Source organism: Thamnophis sirtalis, unplaced genomic scaffold (assembly GCF_051295495.1).
Source record: "Thamnophis sirtalis isolate CommonGarterSnake01/CBP01778 unplaced genomic scaffold, rThaSir2_p1.2 scaffold_2, whole genome shotgun sequence".
NCBI classification, from domain to species: domain Eukaryota; kingdom Metazoa; phylum Chordata; class Lepidosauria; order Squamata; family Natricidae; genus Thamnophis; species Thamnophis sirtalis.
Genome location: NW_028261382.1, coordinates 22031477 through 22052984, shown reverse-complemented (window position 1 = coordinate 22052984; position 21508 = coordinate 22031477). Strand labels below are relative to the sequence as shown.

The 21508-nt window shown below is 42.4% G+C and overlaps 1 protein-coding gene across 1 annotated transcript in view; it reads right to left on the bottom strand.

Moving 5' to 3' along the window:
* The window catches only part of IQCH (IQ motif containing H), a 107612-nt gene that overhangs the window by 20553 nt on the left and 65551 nt on the right, over window positions 1–21508 (bottom strand). Inside the window, exons 15-16 of the mRNA XM_087704386.1 lie at window positions 12105–12225; window positions 10255–10541 (exon numbers count right to left, since the gene is read on the bottom strand). Coding sequence (XP_087560512.1) covers window positions 10255–10541; window positions 12105–12225 — 408 coding nt within the window. The remainder of the gene's footprint in view (window positions 1–10254; window positions 10542–12104; window positions 12226–21508) is intronic.

The window sequence follows — 21508 nt, the reverse complement described above, 5'->3', positions numbered from 1 at the left end:
GGTACTTACGACATTCCACACCCACCCATGTGCGTTTGGTAAACAGATTCCGTCAACATCACTGCATGGATGAAGGACAAGATTCATTGTCATTATTTTCCTGATTCTCTTATCAAGATCCATTTGAATCCAGTCCACTATTCCACCTGTAGATCTAATAACTAGAATTGCCCACGTGTTAATTGCTTTGATGGTGTTTCCTCTACTGAGTTTGGGCTTGAATGAGCCACGGTGGCACAGTGGGTTAGAGTGCAGTACTGCAGGCTACTTCTGCTGCCTGCAATTTGGCAGTTCAAATCTCATCAGGCTCAAGGTTGACTCCGAGGTAAGTAAAATGAGGACCCAAATTGTTGGGATCAAGAGGCTGACTCTATAAACTACTTAGAGAGGGCTGTAAAGCACTCTAAAGTGGTATATAAGTCTAAGTGTTATTGCTATTAAGATCTTTGTCACTCTCTTGGTGTGTTCATTTCTAACCTCCTTCTTGACGTCGGTATCCTTAATGTTGTAAGCTTGAAGAATGCTCAGGTAATTTTAGTTATTGTCTTCATCCAGACTCTTCATGCTAGTCCCATAGGATACCCCAATTCCTTCAGTTTTCACTAGTCTTCCCCTGTTGGTGATGAGAGTGACACATTTGTCCAGTCCTAACTCCATTGGTTGTATCTTCACACAGTGTTAAGCAGAGATTCTATTTGAATACAGCTTTAGGTTTTCAGATTATTATTACATTACATTACTACATTATTATTACTAATTTTAATCATTCTTATTTTAATTCAGATTATTATTATTTATTTTCAACACCCAACAACACAGGAGATTGTCTGTAAAATATAAAGATTCAGAGTGAATAAAGCCACAATTACGGCATCATTCTTTACAGGAGGCACGTAAATGTTTCAGCTTTAAAATTTGAGGAGGTCTGGGAAGCATAAATTCTTAAACAGTTGCTAAATTATCGCTTTTCTTCATTCCATTTAATTGTTTTTCTGCCTCCAGTACTGACTTCTATATTTTTTACAGGGAGAGCACCTACTTTTTTGCTTTTTAAAAGAAGAGGCTAGATTATACAGTAAAAGTGCCAATTAGTAAAATATTAATGCAAACCAGTTCTCAGAAAAGAGCGCTCTTTACGACGGTTAAAATTCACAATGGGACTGAACATTTTAGCTGGGATTACAGTTACCTGATTTGGCTGCCATCTAGTGGTGGTTGATGAAATATTTTGATTTACCAAACATATCTAGCCAAACCATATTACAGGGAATCCTTGACTTACAAGCATTCATTTAGTGACTGTTCAAAGTTACAACAGCACCTCACACTTACAACTGCCTAGTATCCCCACAGCCAAATGATAAAATTTATCATGGCTACCGGCAGGCCTTTTGTGGCTGCTACTGCAGCATCCTGGGCTCACGGGATAAGACTTTCCTAGCTGGCTTTTGACCAGCGATGTCCATGGGGAAAGCTGGATTTGCTTCACCACATTGTGATTCCCTTAACACCGCTTCACACCAGCAACAAAAAGGTCATAACATTGGCCGTGACTCACTTAACAACCGTCTTGCTTAGCAATGGACGTTCCGGTCCCAATTGCGGTTGTACAGGGCGGGGCATAACCTTTTCCTAGGGGGTCACAGCAACACTTGTAATAACAACACAAATAATTCATACACCATTCGAAAGCCCATCAAAAACTGAGTTTATTGACACGATTTAATAGTCAGTATGACCACCATTAGCCCTTCGAACAGCATTCAAACGAGGTGGATAAGAACACAACAAATCTTCAAACAGTTCCGTTCGATTTTCCAGATTTTTCAACACAGTTTCCAAATTCATTCTCAAAGTTTCAACCGAATATCGATTTTGACCTTGCTCCTGAATCATCAGAGCTTCTACTTCATCCTTAATTATGGCCCCAATGTTCTCTGCCGGATTGAGATCTGGCGAATTTCCCGGCCAGACGTCATTGCCCCAAAATTCGACATTGTTTTCCTTTAACAATTGCGAGCCTCTCGAAAGGCAATGCATTTTATTCTGTCAATGATCCTTTGTTCTTCCGAATCGAATTTTCCAGCCATTCTTAAAGCAAATTTAACATTTAATAGCTCATTCAATTCAGTTTTTTATGGGCTTTAAAATGAGGTGTCGCGGAAGTTGTAAACTGCTGTCGATCTTGCTGTGACCCCCTAGGAAAAGGTTATGCCCCGCCCTGTATGTTGAGGCCTATCTGTAGAGAAGAGTTCCACTATGGCTGTGAAAGGCCACCCATGGAGGTGAGACGGATCCTGAAGGAGAGCAGCCAGCATCCAAAGGCGGAGGCCTCTTCTGGAGAACGTTGGCTGGGGAGAACACAAATAGCAATGTGCTGCTGATGGCCAAAATATTTTGGGAGGGCGGAAGGACGTTATGAGTTTACTCTGCTTTAATGTTTTAGTTACTTCTGCATCATATAAAGTGTCAGGCCGGCAGCCATCTTTTCTTTTGGACCTCAGGCTGCCACACTTTCTATTCTTCTGCTATGCATTTTCTATCGTGGGAAAATGGGAGGGGGGGTTGTATGGAGTTAGATGATATGTAGCCATAACAAAATTCTTTCTAGAAAGCCAAGGTCATCCTTTGTCTCTGCACCTGACCAGAACTGGATGGGTGGAAGCTACCAGCATGGCAGTGAATGATTGGACAATGTGATGGACTTGTGGGTGTGATCTTCAACTTTCAACTGGGTGGGGAAAACCAGGAAGCTTTCAGATTTGAGATTTCACAACGTGGCTCTCTTAATAAATTGGAACTTTGAGAAATACTTTGCCTTGGACTCTGATTTAATTTTGGATGCTTTTGGGAACCCTGACATACAGTTTACTGATGGTTTTAGAGTATTTTCATCTGCGCACACCTCCAAGCAGAGGGGAAAGTGCTACCTGAAAGGATGCCAGCCATTCCTACTGGCAAAGAAGCACCTGGCCTTCTTTTCCTGCTAGCAGACCAAGAAAAATGGCAAGCAAAGTAGGGCTTCTAAGTCTGCTATTCCGTATTCTGCACTTGGTTTTTTGCTTCCTTGTCCCCAGGTGAGTTGTCTCCCCCTGCCCAATTTGCATTCCCTGTTTGGATGAAAAATGGCAAAATGACCTCAATGTCTCTGGAGATCCTCAGTCATAGTTGTCCCAAAGGTGTTTTTTCAAAAGATAACTGGACTTCCTTGGTTTTTCCTTGAAGACGTTTCGCTTCCTATCCAAGAAGCTTCTTCAATGCTGAACTGAACTGAACTGAAGAAGCTTCTTGGATGAGAAGCGAAACGTCTTCAAGGAAAAACCAAGGAAGTCCAGTTGCCAGTTGAAAAAAGCATCTTTGGGGCAAAATGACCTCCCGATTCTGAAACATTTTGAAAGAAGGGCTGATCTGGTCATGTGCTTGGACAGTTCTTGGGACCTGAAGGAGATGCACCAGGGCATGGGATGAGGTGAGGTAGGGAGACTCCCACATGCCCACAAGGGCAGCCGCAGGAGGAAGCCTTCTCATGCGTTCCTGGAAACAAGCAGCCCGAGGCCCGTTTCCTGCAAGCCACGCATTAAAAAGCCCCATCCCGGAATAGAAGATTCCAGAGAAACGCTCTTTGAATTGTGTTGCATTGCAAAGTAACCCTGAAGCATTTTCAGGCTATAACATATTCTTCTGCTGACCTGTGATTTACGTAGCTTTCTTCATTTCCTTGCAGGAGATTTAGTTAAGGGCAGTTTGGAAGTTCAGATAAATTACATCTGTTACTTCCCTTTTCCCGATTTTTTTAGGGCTTTTTTCAAAGAATTCTAAGGCTGGTGGGGGGGAAAGGAGGAGAAAACCGCTGAGTTTCATTTCATGGGGGCCATCTGCTCCTGCTCTTTTTCTCTTGTGTTCAACAAGATGTTTAGAGCAGTGTTTTTCAACCTTGGCAGTTTGAAGATGTGTGGACTTCAACTCCCAGAGTTCCCCAGCCAGCATCGCTGGCTGGGGAATTCTGGGAGTTGAAGTCCACACATCTTCAAACTGCCAAGGTTGAGAAACACTGGTTTGGAGAGTTCTCAAGATTCCCTCTACAGGCGGAGCAAAGTCTTAATTTTCAAGTACAGGAAATCAGGGCACCTTTTTGCAAGACATCCATTTCTGAAGCTCAATAACTTGGCAGCCTCTTTTGAAAGAGAGGAATTCAGATTTTCCAAAATAGAAACTAAATGTGCCAAAGATTCCGTCAACCATTATTAAGTGTTCAGGAAGTATTGGGCCTTTCTAGCATCCTTTTGCAATGAGTCTACCTTATAAGTCCCACCCACCCCTTCTATGCCAATTTTCCCTCAAAAATCAGTGTGCAGAATATCTCCCCACAGGTCTACACAAGCACCCACAAGAGAAAAGATGTGCAGTGTACAGCTTCTTCCTACAACCAGGATCTTTCCTCCCTTTGGATGCCCAACTGGGAGATGGTTAAAAGGAGTGACAAATTCTTGAATGTTGAATAGAGAGATACAGTGAGTGGAAATCAGAAGCAATTTCTGGGATTTAAGTAAGACCATACACAGAATACTGCATCAAGTTCTGATGACCACAATATAAAAAAGATGTAGAGACTCTAGAAAGAGTGCAGAAAAGAGCAACAAAGATTATTAGGGGACAGGAGGCTAAAACATACAAAGAACGGTTGCAGGAATTGAGTAGGTCTAGTCTAGTGAAAAGAAGTACTTAGGGTGACAAGATAGCAGTGTTCCAGAATTTGAGGGGCTGCCACATAGAAGGGGGGGGGGGTCAACCTATTCTCTAAACCACCCAAAGGCAGGACAAGAAGCAATGGATGGAAACTAATCAAGGAGAGAAGCAAGCTAGGACAAAGGAGGAATTTCCTGACAGTGAGAACAATTAAACAGTGGAATGACTTGCTTCCAGAAGGGGCTGTAGGGGCTCCATCACTGGAGGCTTCCAAGAAGAGACTGGACAGCCACTTGTCTGGAATGGTATAGGGTCTCCTGCTTGAACAGGCAGTTGGAGCAGAAGACCTCTAAGGTCCCTCCCCACATGAATCCCACATGGCCCTGACTATGGCGGTTGGTTAGAGCTGCATTTTCTCCTCTGAGATCTGTGAATGCCAAAGCACCTTCTCAAATGTCATCACAAGGGTCAGTTTCCTCCTTAGTAGAGTCCCTGAAAGCCTCTATAGAAGAGCACCGTCTACAAGCACCCTCTGCACCGTGAGATGCTCTCCAGAACCCTTAATGAGCTTCAGGCTTAAGGCAGCGCTTGGCAGATTAGATTTTGAGTTCTAATGGAGGATTACATGTTTTACAAAATGTATTGTCTCACCAATAACCTGCCTTACAATGTTTGTTTGTAATTCCAACTTCTGCTTTTAACAGCATTTGTGAAAAAAATAAAAAAAGCCAAGGAAAGAAAGGCTCGGAAATACAGATCTTGACAGGCAGAAAGTTGCTCAGATAAAGGGCTCTCATTCCCTTTCTCAAACTAATTTGTGCAGTGTCTGCTTGAGAGTTTGATTTGATTCGTTTTGCTTTGTGATGATGAAGGTTGCATTGGGGAATCAAAACTTTCAGATTTCTTTAATCATTGCAGTGACGAGAGAAAAGTCTTCATGTACCTACTCAGCTTTCCTTAGCCAATTACATCTCCCTTTCAACAGGCTAGCTGGGTCATTTCTAAAACTGTTTGCTAAACTAATTAAAAAAATCCTACATGAACTGTCTAGCATTTGATCAGTGAAATAACAGATTGAAGAAGGTATTAAAAGTAATGTCAGAGAAAAAGGGATAACTATTTTACCCAGCCAAAGAACAGAGGTGTTTAGAAAAGTCTTTAAAACAGATTTGCTCTCAAACATTCCTGCTTAATATATATTTAGAATATAACCCATCATTAAAAGATGCTTCATTGATGCTTTTCAGAAAAAAATGAATTTATACTAATCATAGAGGACAGTGGATTTGTCTTTCTAAAATAATTTCTTGATATGGAACGGAAGGTGGACTCATTATATGCTTTAGCATGCAATAATAATCAATATCAGTGCAATCTCTGAATGAGAAAAGATTCTGAGCTTAAGGTAGGTGGAGGGAATTGGTACTCAAAGTCTTCTTACTTTAACATTCTTATTTGATTGGCATTAGCACTGCTGCCCTCTAGCTTTCCATCCTAGTCCTTCACTTGACCAAGAATTAAGCCAGCAGAAGTCACAAATGAGGTTTTGGGGTTGGAGAAAATATTGACGTGGGGAAGTGAATTGTCTTCCTTGGAAGCTTCCTTGGGCATCCCCCAGACCCAGAAGCTCCTGTCTGAAGAATCAAAGGTGCTGTCTGGAGACTCCAAACCAGAATAGAAATCCTACCACAATCACATCCTTTGGATACCATTTTTGTTCCTTTTGAGCTTTGCCTGGTAGTCACAACTGAAATATCATATTCTGCCTCTCCACAATTCATCAGGTAACTGGACGTACAGCTTTCTTCCACAACTTCAAGGTGACTTACATCATTCCTTATTTTTATCCTCCAGACGAGATGAGAAAAAGGATCTGGGCCAAATTCACCCATCGAATTTCTGTGGCTGAAAAATGGACTTCAACTTGGATCCCCTCAAGTCAAGGACCAACACCTTAATCATAATACCAGGTGGATTCTGGTTGCGGAGCATAACAATAAAGTTATTATATGAGCAGCTTCTGATTGTTCTTATGTTTGGTTGAGGTTTCTAAAAACTGACGTTAATGCTCTTAACTGTGCAGTTTCTCTTTATATTGTCAACCAGCAGTTCTTCAAATTAGGAACCTAATCACTTACCTCTTGATCCTCACTGTCAATCAATTCTGTTATTGTTTGAGAGGAAAGTCGGTTCATAAAATCTATAAGTTCCCTTGGAGACAAAACTAGCTTGTATTATGTTGAAACAAGGATGGAGACAGAAACAGCCATGTTACTCAAAGCAATGTGATAACAAGGCCATATTTGTAGTAGATGGCACCATAATTGGCTTATTGAATATGACTTGAGTGGCTGTTAACAATTATTGGAAACATATTTAATTGATCTATTATTTCTAATTGTAATTTCATTCTGTTCCATCTTCTTTCTTTCAGAGACATGGCTACAATACAAATATTGTACAAATCAGAGCTAACACAAGACATTACACAACTCTACAAACCTTCATTGTGTAATCTGAAACATATAATCCAAGATTTCTTTTCCCAGGTGTCCATTTGTTGCAGAGAAGAGCAACAAAGATTAGGGGGCTGGAGGCTAAAACATATGAAGAACGGTTGCAGGAACTGGGTATGTCTAATCTAGCAAAAAGAAGGACTAGGGGGGATATGATAGCCGTATTCCGATATCTCAGGGGCTGCCACAAAAAAGAGGGGGTCATCCTATTCTCCAAAGGACCTGAAGGCAGGAGAAGAATCAATGGATGGAAACTAATCAAGGAGAGAAGCAACCTGGAATTAAGAAGAAACTTCCTAACAGTGAGAACAATTAACCAGTGGAACGTCTTGCCTCCAGAAATCATGGCTGCTCCATCATTGGGGGCTTTTCGGAAGAGAGTGGCCAACCATTTGCCGCAAATGATATAGGGTCTCCTGTGCAAGCAGGGGGTTAGACTAGAAGACCTCGAAGGTCCCTTCCAACTCTGTTATTCTGATCATTTAGCGCAGGGGGTCTTCAAACTTAGCAACTTTAAGACTTGTGGACTTCAATTCTGGGAGTTGAAGTCCACAAGTGTTAAAGTTGCCAAGTTTGGAGACCCCTGATTTAGCTTCTTCGTGACCAGCTCCGGCGTGCTGAAGAGAGTGCAGTCACAGGGATCTCACGGCGCTTGCTGGAGACTTGCTGAAAGAGTAAAGGAAATTATTCCCGCATGGCCCAGTCTTAGCAATTGACCAAACTATTTTTTATTATCCCACTGAAAGTTGAAGGGCAAAAGTAAAGTGAAGGAAACGTGACCCATGGCTGGGCTCGAGTGCAGGAGTCACTGAGGTGGCAGCACAAAGTCTCCCACTATAACCCTAATCCCATGTGCCTGATCCATGGTTTTCGGAGCGGCACTGGAAAGGGAGTTTCCTCTAACTCTGAGGTTACCTCTGAATTGCTTCACTGGTGGCACCCCAAATGATGGCAGCTCCCAAAAGAAATTCCATATTTCATCTACCCCTAAAATTGAAGGGTCATCTCAGGTCTAGGAGCTACCAGCAAAGACCTGTCCCATTCTGCATTGCAGAAATTTCAAATGATTCATATCATTTCACAATCTCTGGGATTTGGGGATATTTAAGTACTCTTTCACTATAGTGGTAACAGATGTTCAATGATATATTTAATTTTTAGGTTTAACGAAATAACATAGATCATTGGTTATTTTCAGTAAAAGATAATTCCTGAAGGAAGCCTCAGTGTACAATGGTTCTGGAGAATTTATTTCAGCCTTTGAGCTACTGATCTAAAATGGGAAATTAGTGTGAGAGTGTTTGAACAAGTCTAATAGGATTTCTAGTTTGCCAAAAAAATAATGCTTTCAGAAGCACAATCTTTGGTGTAATCTCTCTCTCACACAACAAGACAGATGGCATCATTAATTGCCTCTATATCTAATTAAGTTGGGGGGGGAAACTCGGCTTAAGTAATGCTAAAGTTGTGGCACAAACTGGGAAAACATAGGAAATTGCAAGGTAGAACCCCTGGGAGAAAGAAAAATGGGCGGGCATGGATGATGAAAGGGTGGAAGGAAATTTATGCACTGTAAGCAAAAGGGCCAAGGCTTCGCTCCAAAGCCCTTCAGGGGAAGAAATGACACAGACGAGAGAAAAAGACCAAAGTGCCATTTAGCTGGGCACCTTGGAAACACGAAGTTAAATGTAACACAACTGGACCTCGGCCAAAATTAAAAAGGAAGGTTTTGCTCCCAAATACAAATGAAACCTTGCTTCGTTTTATTCTCAAATATTTTCACTTCCCCCCAAAAATAAGTAATAATTTGGCTAGACGCAGAGGAGATTCTGTGACTTGTACACGTGGGTCATTCACAGAATCACAGGGCTGGAAGGGACCTTGGAGGTCTTCTAGTCCAATCTCCTGCCTGAGGCAGAAAACCTAATACCAACCTGAAAAATGGATGTCTAGCCCAGTGGTGGGTTTCAAGTTTTTTTAGAACCCCTTCTGTAGGTGTGGCTTGCTTTGTGGGAGTGACTTGATGGCCATGTGACTGGGTGGGAGTGGCCTGGCAGCCATGTGACCAGGTGGGAGTAGCTTGGCAGCCATGTGACTGGGTGGGCATGGCCAACTTGTAAAATGTGGTGAAATTCACTTAACAACGCTCTTCCTTAGCAACCAAAATCTTGGCTCAGAAATTCTGGCATTTGAAGCACACAAATCTTAAAGCTATCAAGTTACAAGACCCTTGAACCCCTAACCCTTTAGAAAAAAAACCCAGGGGTGTTCAAACTTTAAGACAGCTTTAAGACTTGTGGACTTCAACTCCCAGAATTCCTCCTCCAGTCATGTTGACTCAGGAACTCTGGCATTGAAATGTTCAAGTCTTAAAGCTGTCAAGTTACAAGACCCTTGCACCCCTAACTCTTTACAAAAAAAACCCCAGGGATGTTCAAACTTGACAGCTTTAAGACTTTAAGGTTTGGATAGGACTCTTCGGGGTGGGCGGGGCAATTGGTGAGCCAGCCAATCAGTGAGTGGTGGGCAGGGCAAGCGTGTTATGGACGGGGGGGGGGAGGGAGCTGGAACCGGTTCTAAATGGCATGGTAGATTTGTGGAACCTCTTCTATAGAAGAACTTAGAACTGGCAGGAACCCACCCCTGGTCTAGCCTTTTCTTGAAAACCTCTGTTCCCTTGGGTTGATTTATTCTGCTGGTTTAAAATACAAATATTTCACCCGGAATCTACCGATCATTTTTAAATGCTTTCCCCTTGATGTCAAGGAACAGGAAACTGATAGTTAAATGACAAATGTAGATTTTGCAGTCACCCCTGCAGCAATGTAAACAAAGTAGAAAAAGCCCCTGAACCGACAGGCTAAAAGGAATGAGCATTTATTCCAGATTTTCCAGAGCACATATTTCTGAGGATCCAGGGTTAATTAGGGTGCAGGACTAATGAAAGAAAACACTTTGCTGCACACACACACCCTCCAACCCCAGGAATTCAGTGATTCTGCAGTGCTGGCAAGAGTGCCAAAGGAACTGAAGCTTTACCTTTATGGCTCACCTGCTGCGCCAAGGACTGCGGGTGGATGAAAGTCACAAAGTCGATAGAAAAGTATCCCACCACGCCCCTGGATTTGCAGGCCTCCCCGATTTTAAAACACAGCTGATGAAGGAGCTTAGGTTCAACGGAAGTCTGAGGAAGGGTCGTCCCCGAAGACTGCAAGGGACTGTCGGCGTGAAACTGGTCCCCGCAGGAAACCATGGTGAGTTCCCCGGTCGGTTCAATCAGCATGTCCACGGTGAGGCTGATGATGCTATCGGAAGGCGGGAAGGCTTCTATGACTCCACCTGGTAGGAGAAACGAGAGCACCATCATCAAGGCAACTTATTGCACGCTCTGCAAAAGGAGCAAAAGGTTTACTTTTAAAACAATCGGCCTTATCACAAGCAGAGTTTCCAAAAGTAAATAACTTTAATCCCATCACTTATTGTAGAAGCTGCTCCTGGTTAAATGGGAAAATGGTTTCTGACTTTGCCTGGGCTTGTAAGGTGAAGTTTCTTTGGTGGCTGGGGTTATATTAGCAGGAGAATTAATTGGGTATAGGCTGTACAACAGTGAGACTGGGAAGAGAAACCCCACTCCTATTGCTATGGTTGAGTTGGTAGTCCTAGAAATCTAAATTTTAAATAAATAAATCTATTTCTTTGTGTAGGAAAACAGAAGGGCCTTTTATTTCCCCGGAATGGGGAAAAGTATTCTGTGTCAGGTTCCAAGCAATACACCCATAACGAACAGAACTCTGAGGCAGGTAGATTCCTCAAAGAATATCTTTAGCTTTTCACCCAAAGACTGACCACTCTGCCCATATTCTATCTTTCTCTTTCAGAGCAGAAGGCTGGGGAAGGAGCAAAGTGGGGAAACAGCATCCAATGGTGGTAGGTGGGTAGGTAGGTAAGTGACACTCTGTGTTGATAACCTAAGGCCCAAAATTCTGCTCGCTGAGTTGTAAGGAACTGTAAGCATTTTCTGACTCAATCTGAAAGTCATATTTACTGTTACACAACCAATGTTGGAGGGTGGTAATTTTCTGTATACAAGAAGAATTGCCAGATCAAGAACATCAGAAAGGCAAGCTAGAACAAACTCACCTGGGACCTCCAGGGAGGGAAGAGGCATTTCTTGTATATACGTATCTGCATATATGTATGTGGTTATTGGTATATGTAGCTTCTATTTCTTAAACGTGATGACTGCAAAACTGCTTGAAAATGTCTCGTGTGGCTTCCAGAGGGCAGAGAAGGAGGAAATGAATAGAACTGAGGAAAGATGAGGGTTTGGTGCTCTTTATCGCTCCTGTTCCTCGCCAGTCCCAACTAGCCAAAATTTGTGAGTGAAGAAAGAAACATGAAACCCAAAGGAAACTTACATCCATTTCCACCACTGTCCCTCTGTGTTGTGATGTCCGTGGCCCTAGGCCTTGGGCATTTCCCCAGCACTATAATGGGACTTCCCGCACCCCACCCCAAGGCCACAAATACCACCAGAAACCCATGGAGAGCCTCTCCAAACAGTTTTGTGCCATTTACATCGCCCGTTTTCTCATCCCAAAGCGGGACAGAAATTTTAACGATGCAGGTAACTTCAGAGAAGGGAGGGAGGCGGGAGTCTCAAAATCATTGATAAATGCCTCTCTCTTTCCATCCTGGGGGGGGGGGGCACGTCCTGCTGCCCAAAATCAGCGAGGTCGAAAATGGCTGCCTGTCTTTCATTCTTAAAAAAATTAAAAACTCTTAACGCAGGGAAAGGCAGAGGGTGGAAGTGTGGAGAAATATCCCAATGAATGAGGACAAAGTGCTGGCGATATAATTATCCCTGATAGCGCTTAGCAGGAATGGAGCAGTCTTATTTACCTTGGCTCACAAACGTTTGGAGGAATTTCCCCCATGTAGGAAATCGTTTCTCATTGACAGGCTGAGCGTGCTGTGCTAAAAGGCCCGGCAGCTCCTGGGAGAGCCTCACCAAAGCTGGTTCCTGCAGAAACAAATTAAATAGAACCACAAGCAATTTTACTGCAGAAATGAAAACGGCTTGTGGGGTGATTAAAAACCAGGCCTCCAACAGGCAGTGTGGTTACTGTTTAACCACAGCCAGGAAGCCTTTTTCAAAATGTTTCCCCTATCTTTTTTTCGTGTTTCTGGCAACTTTTGGGGGGTCCCAACCACCACCAGCAATCTCTTCCTTAAAAAAGAAAGAAGGGAATATATATATTTTAGCCCAAAATTTAACAACAAAACAAATGGGGAATTAAGAGATTAAAACCATTGATATTTTTGTCTATTGGGAAGATCTATTTGTTTCTCTCTTGACTTGACTCAAAAGCTTTTCCCTACTCTCTCTTGTAGGATCACATGCAGAACCCACATTTGTGGAGTCTCCCCCAATTCTGCACTGCATATAGTTTTCATGTGCGCCCCCTCCCTCCCCTAACGCCCCAGGCCAAGATATCTGAAGACAATTAGCGTTGGGGAGGCTACTTGTGATCTCAACTCTTGGCTTGGCTCTGATGCCATCTCCTCGGCTCTTGTCCTACCACCTCACAAGCCACCTCTGACTTACGTTGCTTTGGTTGTTGGTCCCTCATTCAAAACTGCCCCCAATTAAATCAAAGACCACATAAGTAAAACTGGGGTCAGTTGAGCGCAGGACATAAAGGGATGCTGAGACAAGAGGCAGGCCATGTAGGATGCTTCCCAAGAGCCTAAAAGGACCATGGATTTGCACACACACAAAAGGCAACAACCCAGGCCCAGGTCTTAACTTCATGGTTTCAATCAGGCCTACAGTCTGGAAGCTGAGCAAGCAAATCAAACTTGGGAACTTCTTCTCTCACTACTTCACGATGGCTTCCCTCTTTCCCTTGAGCCTTTTTCTTCTGCTTCATGACCCCTTGAAATTAGAAATGTCCCATGCTCCAAAGAGGTCTAATTGCCCCTTCACACCACAATCTTAGGACTCCGTTCTTGCTCCTCCTGACTGGAACGGACGGGTGAAAGATCTCCCTCACGTCTTTCATCCTCCCGCTTGAAGAGGGGCTCTGTCTGTTTTTAAATGCTTTTTGTGTTGAGGATCTGTGCTTTGTCTACTGAGGAGGGCCTGTAAGGATATGACTTTTGTCTTTTTCTATTTATCCAAGGGCAGCTTCTGAATTTCAAATCCCAAAATGTATTTTTGGACTGTATGGAAACAGAACAGCTCCCTCTTCAGCATGTGGCTTGGTTAACTTATTTTGGACGTCTACTGCCTGTAGATCAGTGATGGGTTCCAGATCTTGTTGCAACTGGTACGGTGCAATGGGGCCCGGTGTCCATCACATGAATGCGTGCAGCATACACGCACACATGCATCCTTAACTCCTGCAACGCCTCCATGACGCTCCAACTGCTCGGTGGCGCATCATGCAGGTGCTATACACTGCATGCGTGGAAGCACCAAAGAGCTCAAATACAGGTAAGGACGGCGGGCAGGCAGGCCTCCAAAGCACCATACCGGAACGGTACCCGCAACCCACCACTGCTGTAGATAGAGTCCCCTGAACACAGCTGAATCTTTTTGAATATTTGAATAAAAGTGCAAGAGGTTGGTTGTCAGAGATTATATGCCTACCTTGAATCAAGCAGAAAGCAGGAATTATACTGCATACGGTTCAACAAACCTCAACCAGAAGTTTTTGCAAAGGGAAACTCTATCTCAAGGGGTTATTATTAGTCTTTAAAAAGAATTAGCTTATCTGCTGGGAGTTTGGCATCATGTTATTATTATGGTTCATCACTCAGACAGCCAGTTGTTTGAACTGGATTTGGCATTTTTGTCCATCTATCAAGTCCTTCCTAAGGACCTGGGATAGGTAGATGTTGGCATTGGATGGTCTTAAAGGTATTGTGGCAAGATTTAAGCTACTCCAAGCCAAGCTGCCTTTTGCAATTGACTGATGGGGATTTTGTCAATGTCAGTGTTATCATTATCCGTAATAATAATCCAGTGAGCACAGTGGTTATTGACACACAGGGTGCCCTATCAAAAACTCTTGAATGACTCTTATGAAATCTGTAGATTGACAACATTTCCATACACCAATATATCACAACATCCTAGGTTCTTGGGAGGAACTCAGTGAGAATGAAGGCCAATACCAGCTAATGAACTGGCCACTGTGATTTCACATTATTGACATGATGATGATGATGATGATCGTCATCATCATCATCTGGTTATTCAGGATTCCTAGATTTTCAGAAAACCCTTGGACAATTTATGCCTCTTAGGAAGAAGTGAGAGGCCATGCATAAAGGAAGCCTGTTTGAGCTGTAGGGTCACTTGATATTAAGAGTGGCAACCATGAATGGTGAACCTTCTCCAGCCTGTGACTTTTTCCTACAGTTGGCAGAGAAAAAATGTGCAGAGCTACGCAGAGGAGGAATGCCTTAATAGGCTATAGATTGCAATGCCGTGCAATAGCACTCCACCAGCTGAAAAGGACCATATAGACAAGAGAGGGAAGAATGAATGACTTGTGGTTTCTTTCATGTATAACTAATTTGGGAACTAGTGAGAATTAATGATTTCCCATAAGGAGTGCAGGGAGGGAAGGGAAGACTGCAGGGTCCACAAAAATGCGCTTTTCATTGATTAACACTAGTCAGATGTTCTGCCTGCAAATCAATATGTACCATTAAGTTCCTTTGGTCTTATTGTCATCGAATTAGGAAAGGCCATTCCATCCAGTTTTCCTGGGTTAGACCCCAGATATTTATTCCAGGAAATTTAATATCTGAGATGTTTATTTCCAATCCAAAAATAAACCAAAACCACCAAATCTTTCATATCATGACTGTTTTTCTTTCCTTCCGTTTGCAATTAATTTGCAGAAGTGAATATAACATTAGCTCTTAGGAGGTTCATTTGTTTATGAAAGTAGCAAGGTAGTAAGAAGACTGCAAAGCTCGAGGATTTGGGTGTAGCCATGCCCTTCCCAGGTGCTTTTGACCATTTTAGAGGATTATAACAGATTATAACAGAATAATAGAATTGGAAGGGACCTTGAAGGTCTCCTAGTCCAGTGGTCTCCAACCTTGGCAACTTTAAGACTTGTGGACTTCAACTCCCAGAGTTCTGGGAACTCTGGGAGTTGAAGTCCACAGGTCTTAAAGTTGCCAAGGTTGGAGACCACTGTTCTAGTCCAACCACCTGCTCAACCAAGAAACCTTATACCATCCCGGACAAATGACTGGCAAGAAAATAGGGGCAGTCAGGAATAGCACAGGTTATGTAGACAGTAAACACAGGGTCAATCAAAATGTCTATACACCAATGCACAGAGTATGAGGAATAAACAGGGCGAATTAGAAATTCAAGTAAAAGAGGGCAGATACGATATTGTTGCCATTACAGAAACTTGGTGGGATGAAATCGACAAATGGAACATACAGCTAGAAGGATTTAAATTATTTAAAAGAAATAGACCAAATAAAAGAGGAGGTGGAGTTGCACTATATATAAGAAATAAATTACCTCTCTACAGAAATAGAGCACAACAATGATGAGAACTATCTTGACTGCATTTGGGTCAATATTAAAGGTTTGGGGGGAAATAACATTGCCATAGGTCTATACTACAAGCCACCCAACCAAGCAGAGGAAGTAGATGAACTTTTTGCTAGTCAGCTAACTAAGGTATATAGGAAGCACACCACAATAGTAGTGGGGGATTTTAACTACCCTGACATCAACTGGGAAACAAACTCTGCACCAAGTGGAAGATCCAACAGGCTCCTAACAAACCTAGCAGACAACTTTGTTTCCCAAAATGTAGAGAAGGGAACAAGGGGATCAGCCATATTGGACTTAATTCTCACTAACAGAGAGGAAATGATAGAAGGTGTTGAAGCCACAGGAACCCTGGGGGCAAGTGACCATGCAATATTGGAATTCAACATTATGCAAACACAAGTAGTAGAACAAAGTGAAACTAGAGTCTTGAACTTTAAGAGAGCTAATTTCAATAAACTTAGAGAGAGCTTGGGAAAAATTCCATGGATGAGAATCCTCAAGGGGAAAACAACTCAAGAAGCTTGGGAAATTTTGAAAAATGAGATTACAAAAGCCCAGTCTAGCACAATATCAATGAAGAAAAATAACAACTCCCAAAAGAAACCAGCATGGCTGCATAAAGAACTCTCTGACAAATTGAAAGACAAAAAAGATAAGTATAAAAAGTGGAAAGGGGGGGACATAAATATCAGCAAATAGCCTGAACATGTAAAGATAAAGTGAGGAAAGCTGAGGCTCACAATGAAGAAAGGCTTGCCACAAAAGTAAAAAATAACAAAAAAAGCTTCTTCCAACATGTTAAAAACAAGAAAAAAGTTAAGGAAACAATTGGTCCATTGCTGGGAGAAAGTGGCAAGAAGGTGACAAGCAACAGGGAGAAAGCAGAACTATTTAACTCATGTTTTGCATCTGTCTTTACACAAAGGGATAAAACAGTCCAACCTATCAAAAACAGCACCACAAAATCAGATTAGGAACACAAGTTGAAATAGGGAAGAAAATGGTAAGTGAGCACCTGTCTACCCTAGATGAGTTCAAATCACCAGGACCGGATGGATTACACCCCAGGGTTCTGAAGGAACTGGCAGACGAGATCTCAGAACCACTGAACTATATCTTTCAGAGATCCCGGAGCACCGGGGAACTATCAGAGGACTGGAAAAGAGCTGATGTGGTTCCCATCTTCAAAAAAGGGAAAAAACCAGATCCAGGAAACTACAGACCTATCAGCCTGACCTCAATACCAGGAAAGATTGTGGAAAAGATAATCAAGCAATGAATTAGCGAACACCTAGAAGTAAACAAAGTAATAGCCAAAAACAGATCATGCCAGACTAATCTTATTGCTTTATTTGATAATGTGACAAAATTACCGGACCAGAGAATGCCATTGATCTAGTTTACTTGGCCTTCAGTAAGGCATTCAATAAGGTAGACCATAACCTACTACTAGATAAAGTAGAAGAATGTGGGTTAGACAGCATCACCACCAGATGGATTTGTAACTGGCTGACCAACCGCACTCAACGTGTAGTCCTCAATGGAACTGCATCGTTATGGAGGGAAGTATGCAGTGGAGTACCCCAAGGCTCTGTTTTGGGCCCAGTACTCTTCAACATCTTCATCAATGATTTGGATGAGGGAATAAATGGGAACTCGTCAAATTTGCAGATGACACCAAGCTGGCAGGAATAGCCAACACTCCAGAAGGCAGGCTTAAGATACAGGATCTTGACCAATTTGAACAATGGGCACTATCTAATAAAATGAAATTCAATGGTGAAAAGAGTAAGACATTACTCTTTACATTTAGGCAACAAAAATGAAATGCACAGGTACGGTATAGGTGGTACCTTGCTCAACAGTAGTAACTGTGAAAGGGATCTTGGAGTCCTAGTGGACAATGATTTAAATAGGAGCCATCCGTGTGCAGCAGCTACCACTTTATAATGCCTTGGTAAGGCCACACTTGGAATACTGCATTCATTTTTGGTCGCCACGATGTAGAAAAGATGTGGAGACTCTAGAAAGAGTGCAGAGAAGAGCAACAAAGATGATTAGGGGACTGGAGACTAAAAGATATGAAGAACGGTTGCAGGAACTGGGTATGTCCAGTTTAATGAAAAGAAGGACTAGGGGAGACATGATAGCAGTCTTCCAATATCTCATGGGTTGCCACAAAGAAGAGGGAGTTAACCTGTTCTCCAAGGCACCTGAGGGTAGAACAAGAAGCAATGGGTGGAAACTGATCAAGGAGAGAAGCAAGTTAGAACTGAGGAGACATTTCCTGACTGTGAGAACAATTAATCAGTGGAACAGAAGTTCCCTCCAGAAGTTATGAACTCTCCAACATCTTTAAGAAGATGTTGGATAGCCATTTGTCTGAAACGGTATAGGGTTTCCTGCCTAGGCAGGGGGTTGGATTAGAAGACCTCCAAGGTCCCTTCCACCTCTGCTATTGTATTGTATTGTAAGCAAGCTAAACTTTGACTATCCAATCCCTTCTTAAAAACCTTCCAATGATGCAGATCAAAGTGGGACGTAAAGGAATAATTTCACAAAGGCAAAAGAGGGGGAAGGGAGGCTGTTGTAATAAATTGAATTAGTTAGTGTAGACTAATTACAGGTAGTCCTCGACTTACAACAGTTCATTTAGTGACTGTTCACAGTTACAACAGCAGTGAAAAAAGTGGTTTATGGCCCATTTTGATCATGTGATCAAAATTCAGATGCTTGGCAACTGGTTCATATTTATGACGGTCAGAGTAACCCTGGGTTATGTGTTCCCCTTTTGTAACCTTCTCACAAGCAAATTCAATGGGGAAGTCAGGTTCACTTCATAACCATGTTACTCAGTTAACAACTACAATGATTCACTTAACAACTGTGGCAAGTAAGGTCGTAAACTAGGGTGTAACAACTGTCTTGCTTAACAATGGAAATGTTGACTCAATTATGGTCGTAAGTCAAGGACTACTTCCTAAATCTAATGATTTGTCCACAAATGGCTTCTCCATCAATTAGACTTAGAATAACTCCATTGTCACTTTAAATGTACGCTAATCGCCATACATTAAAATGAAATTTCATTGCCTGCAGCTCTCAAAGGGTCACCACCTCCAATATACACTAAATTAACATAAATAAATAAATACAAAATGATGCATACATGGACATATATTAATAGCACCAATGTTGATATATTTCTTAAACGGGCTTCTTCCCTGTCGGGCTTCTAAACAATTGCTGTGATTAAAAGTTATTTGGGGGGGGGGGGGGCAGAGAAGAAACTAAAGTGCCTCCCCCAGTTAGGAGCTGCTCCAGCCTTCAGCCCTTTGAACAGATTAAGGCACAAAGGATGGAAATTCCCTCCCCTCCAGCGCAGGCCAATGGTTTACACACACTCCACAGTTTGTTTGGTTATTCGTTTTTTTGTTACTCTCCGGAGCCTACACAAAAGAGCAAAATAATAATAATAATAATAATAATGCAGGAAATGTTTTGGGAAGCAATCCATCAGCAGCCACACTTACTTAGAATTCAAATGTGGCTTTTAAGGGCTGCATGCTTGAGTGTGCCACTGGAAATTTGAAAATTAACAAAAAGTATTGGTATCTTTTCTCTTTTTTTTGCCTTTTTCTTTCTCTTTTTTTGCCTTTTCCGCGAGATGTCATCTTTTGGAAGGTAACATCATGTAAAACAGCTGCCATTACCGAGTCCCACAAATGGTTTTCCTATGTAAAATGGCTTTGTAAAATATTTGCTCCATCTGCTGAAAGGAGCGAGAGACAATTTTCCTTGATACCTAATGGCCCATTTCAGCTGGATGGGAAGCGATTTGCCCGCCTAGCGCCTTGCGTAGGACCAAATGGCGAGGGCCCTTCCGCACAAGCCTCTTCTTAGGCGGCATTATCTCCCCTCAGCTTGGCTTCGGCTTCTCCTCATTACTGGCCCTTCGCTCGGGATCAGCGCACAGGCCGAGGGCGGCCATTGTGGTGCTTCAGTGGGCCGGCTGTTTGCCTCCCCAGTGGCCAGGAGGAGACAGGGCCTCTTGCCACTTTCCACCACTTCATCTTCCGGATTTTGCCCCCTGCACCGTGCGGGCCGCGTTCGTCTCCTCTGCCTTGCTGAGGTAGTTCTTCTGCCTTCTGAATTTGCACAAATGCACAAAGTGAAAAGGTTTCTCACCCCACGGCTCGAAGGCTCCATCGGGGGAAGTGGGGCTGAGCAGGGAAGCTCCTTCTGCAAGCACAGCTCAGCCCGGTGCCTCCCTGACATCCCTTCTCAGCTAAATAAAAAATAAACCCCAACAAGACTGCTGGAGCAAGCTCCCTGGTGACTAAAGCACCAGGAGTAGAAATATTCTGAAATAAACGTATCATTTTAAAGAAGAAAAAACATGAAAGTGAAGAGGGAGGTAAAGTTTGTAAGCCTTCCTAAACACTGACACATGCGTAAATCCCACAGGGGCAGGACTGGGGCTCACAATGCTATTGCTAAATCATTCTTACTGTCATTAATTTTATTTTGGGCAGAGCAGTGAGTCTTGGGCAATTTATTTTGTCAATGGGCTTAAATTCAAAGCCTAACTGTGGCAAAAGGTAAGTGATGGCGATGTCCTTTGTTAATGTGCAGGAGGTATTTTTTCTTTAATTAACCAGCATTGTTTCAGGAAAAGGTATTCTGCGGTTTCCATTTTTTAACTTACATTTATGCAAATTCTAAATACTCAGAATCTCCTGCCCTCCCAGAAGCAGAAACCCTGCTGATTTAGGATTTATGTTTAATGCATAATCAGACGGACGGTCTCATTGCCAAGATACATTCAAGAGACCTTGTTGAAGTTGGCGGGAGGTGTGCAAATCAACACATTCTTTTCCTGCCTGCATTTTATATTATAAACTAAGGGGTGGGGGGAACAGAACTAGAATCAAATGCAATGATCTTCTCAGGATTTCTGAGAATGAAAATTGGCCAAGCACAAACTCATTTTTTATATCTTCCCCATGGCTAAAAGCCATGCTTTTCTTTTTACTTGTAGGCAAAAAAAATCTATAAATGCCACAACACAACCTAAATCAATCAATCAATCAATTGGTTGCAAAAATTCACTGAGATCCTGTATTAACCAATACAAGCCTCTTTTTAAAAATCATATTGTAGTTATATTTATTTACACATGGCTAAATTTGCACATTTGTGTTTAGCGCCTCTCTGCCTCTTCAAATTCATCAAAATAAACATTTAAATTTCATCTAGACGGTTTATTATGGCAGGCGACAGGACTAACAAATCCCTGATTTTCTTCCTCCATCTTATCTTACCCTCCTCATCTGTGCACCGTTATTGGCAAAAACTGGCAGCGAAATTCAATTGATTGCAAATATTCTGCGTCCATATGGCCTCAAACCCCGAAGCTCTGAGGGGCCTCGCTGCTGCTTTGTACCATTTGCAAAGTCTTCATCCCCAGATGGTAACATTTAAACCCCCTTTTCTCGGTTTTCTACAATAGGCCTTGGCACAATTTCAACTGTTTACTCCGGTAATTAACAGCACTGATACCACAACAATTACAACTCCTACAATCTTAACACAATAATGCTATGAATTAGTGAGAGCTAATGGCTGGAAGGTATAGTGGTTCCAGACTGCGAGATCTGTGAATTTTCCCCAAATAAAATAAAAGGTACCAAACAGCACTGCGGCT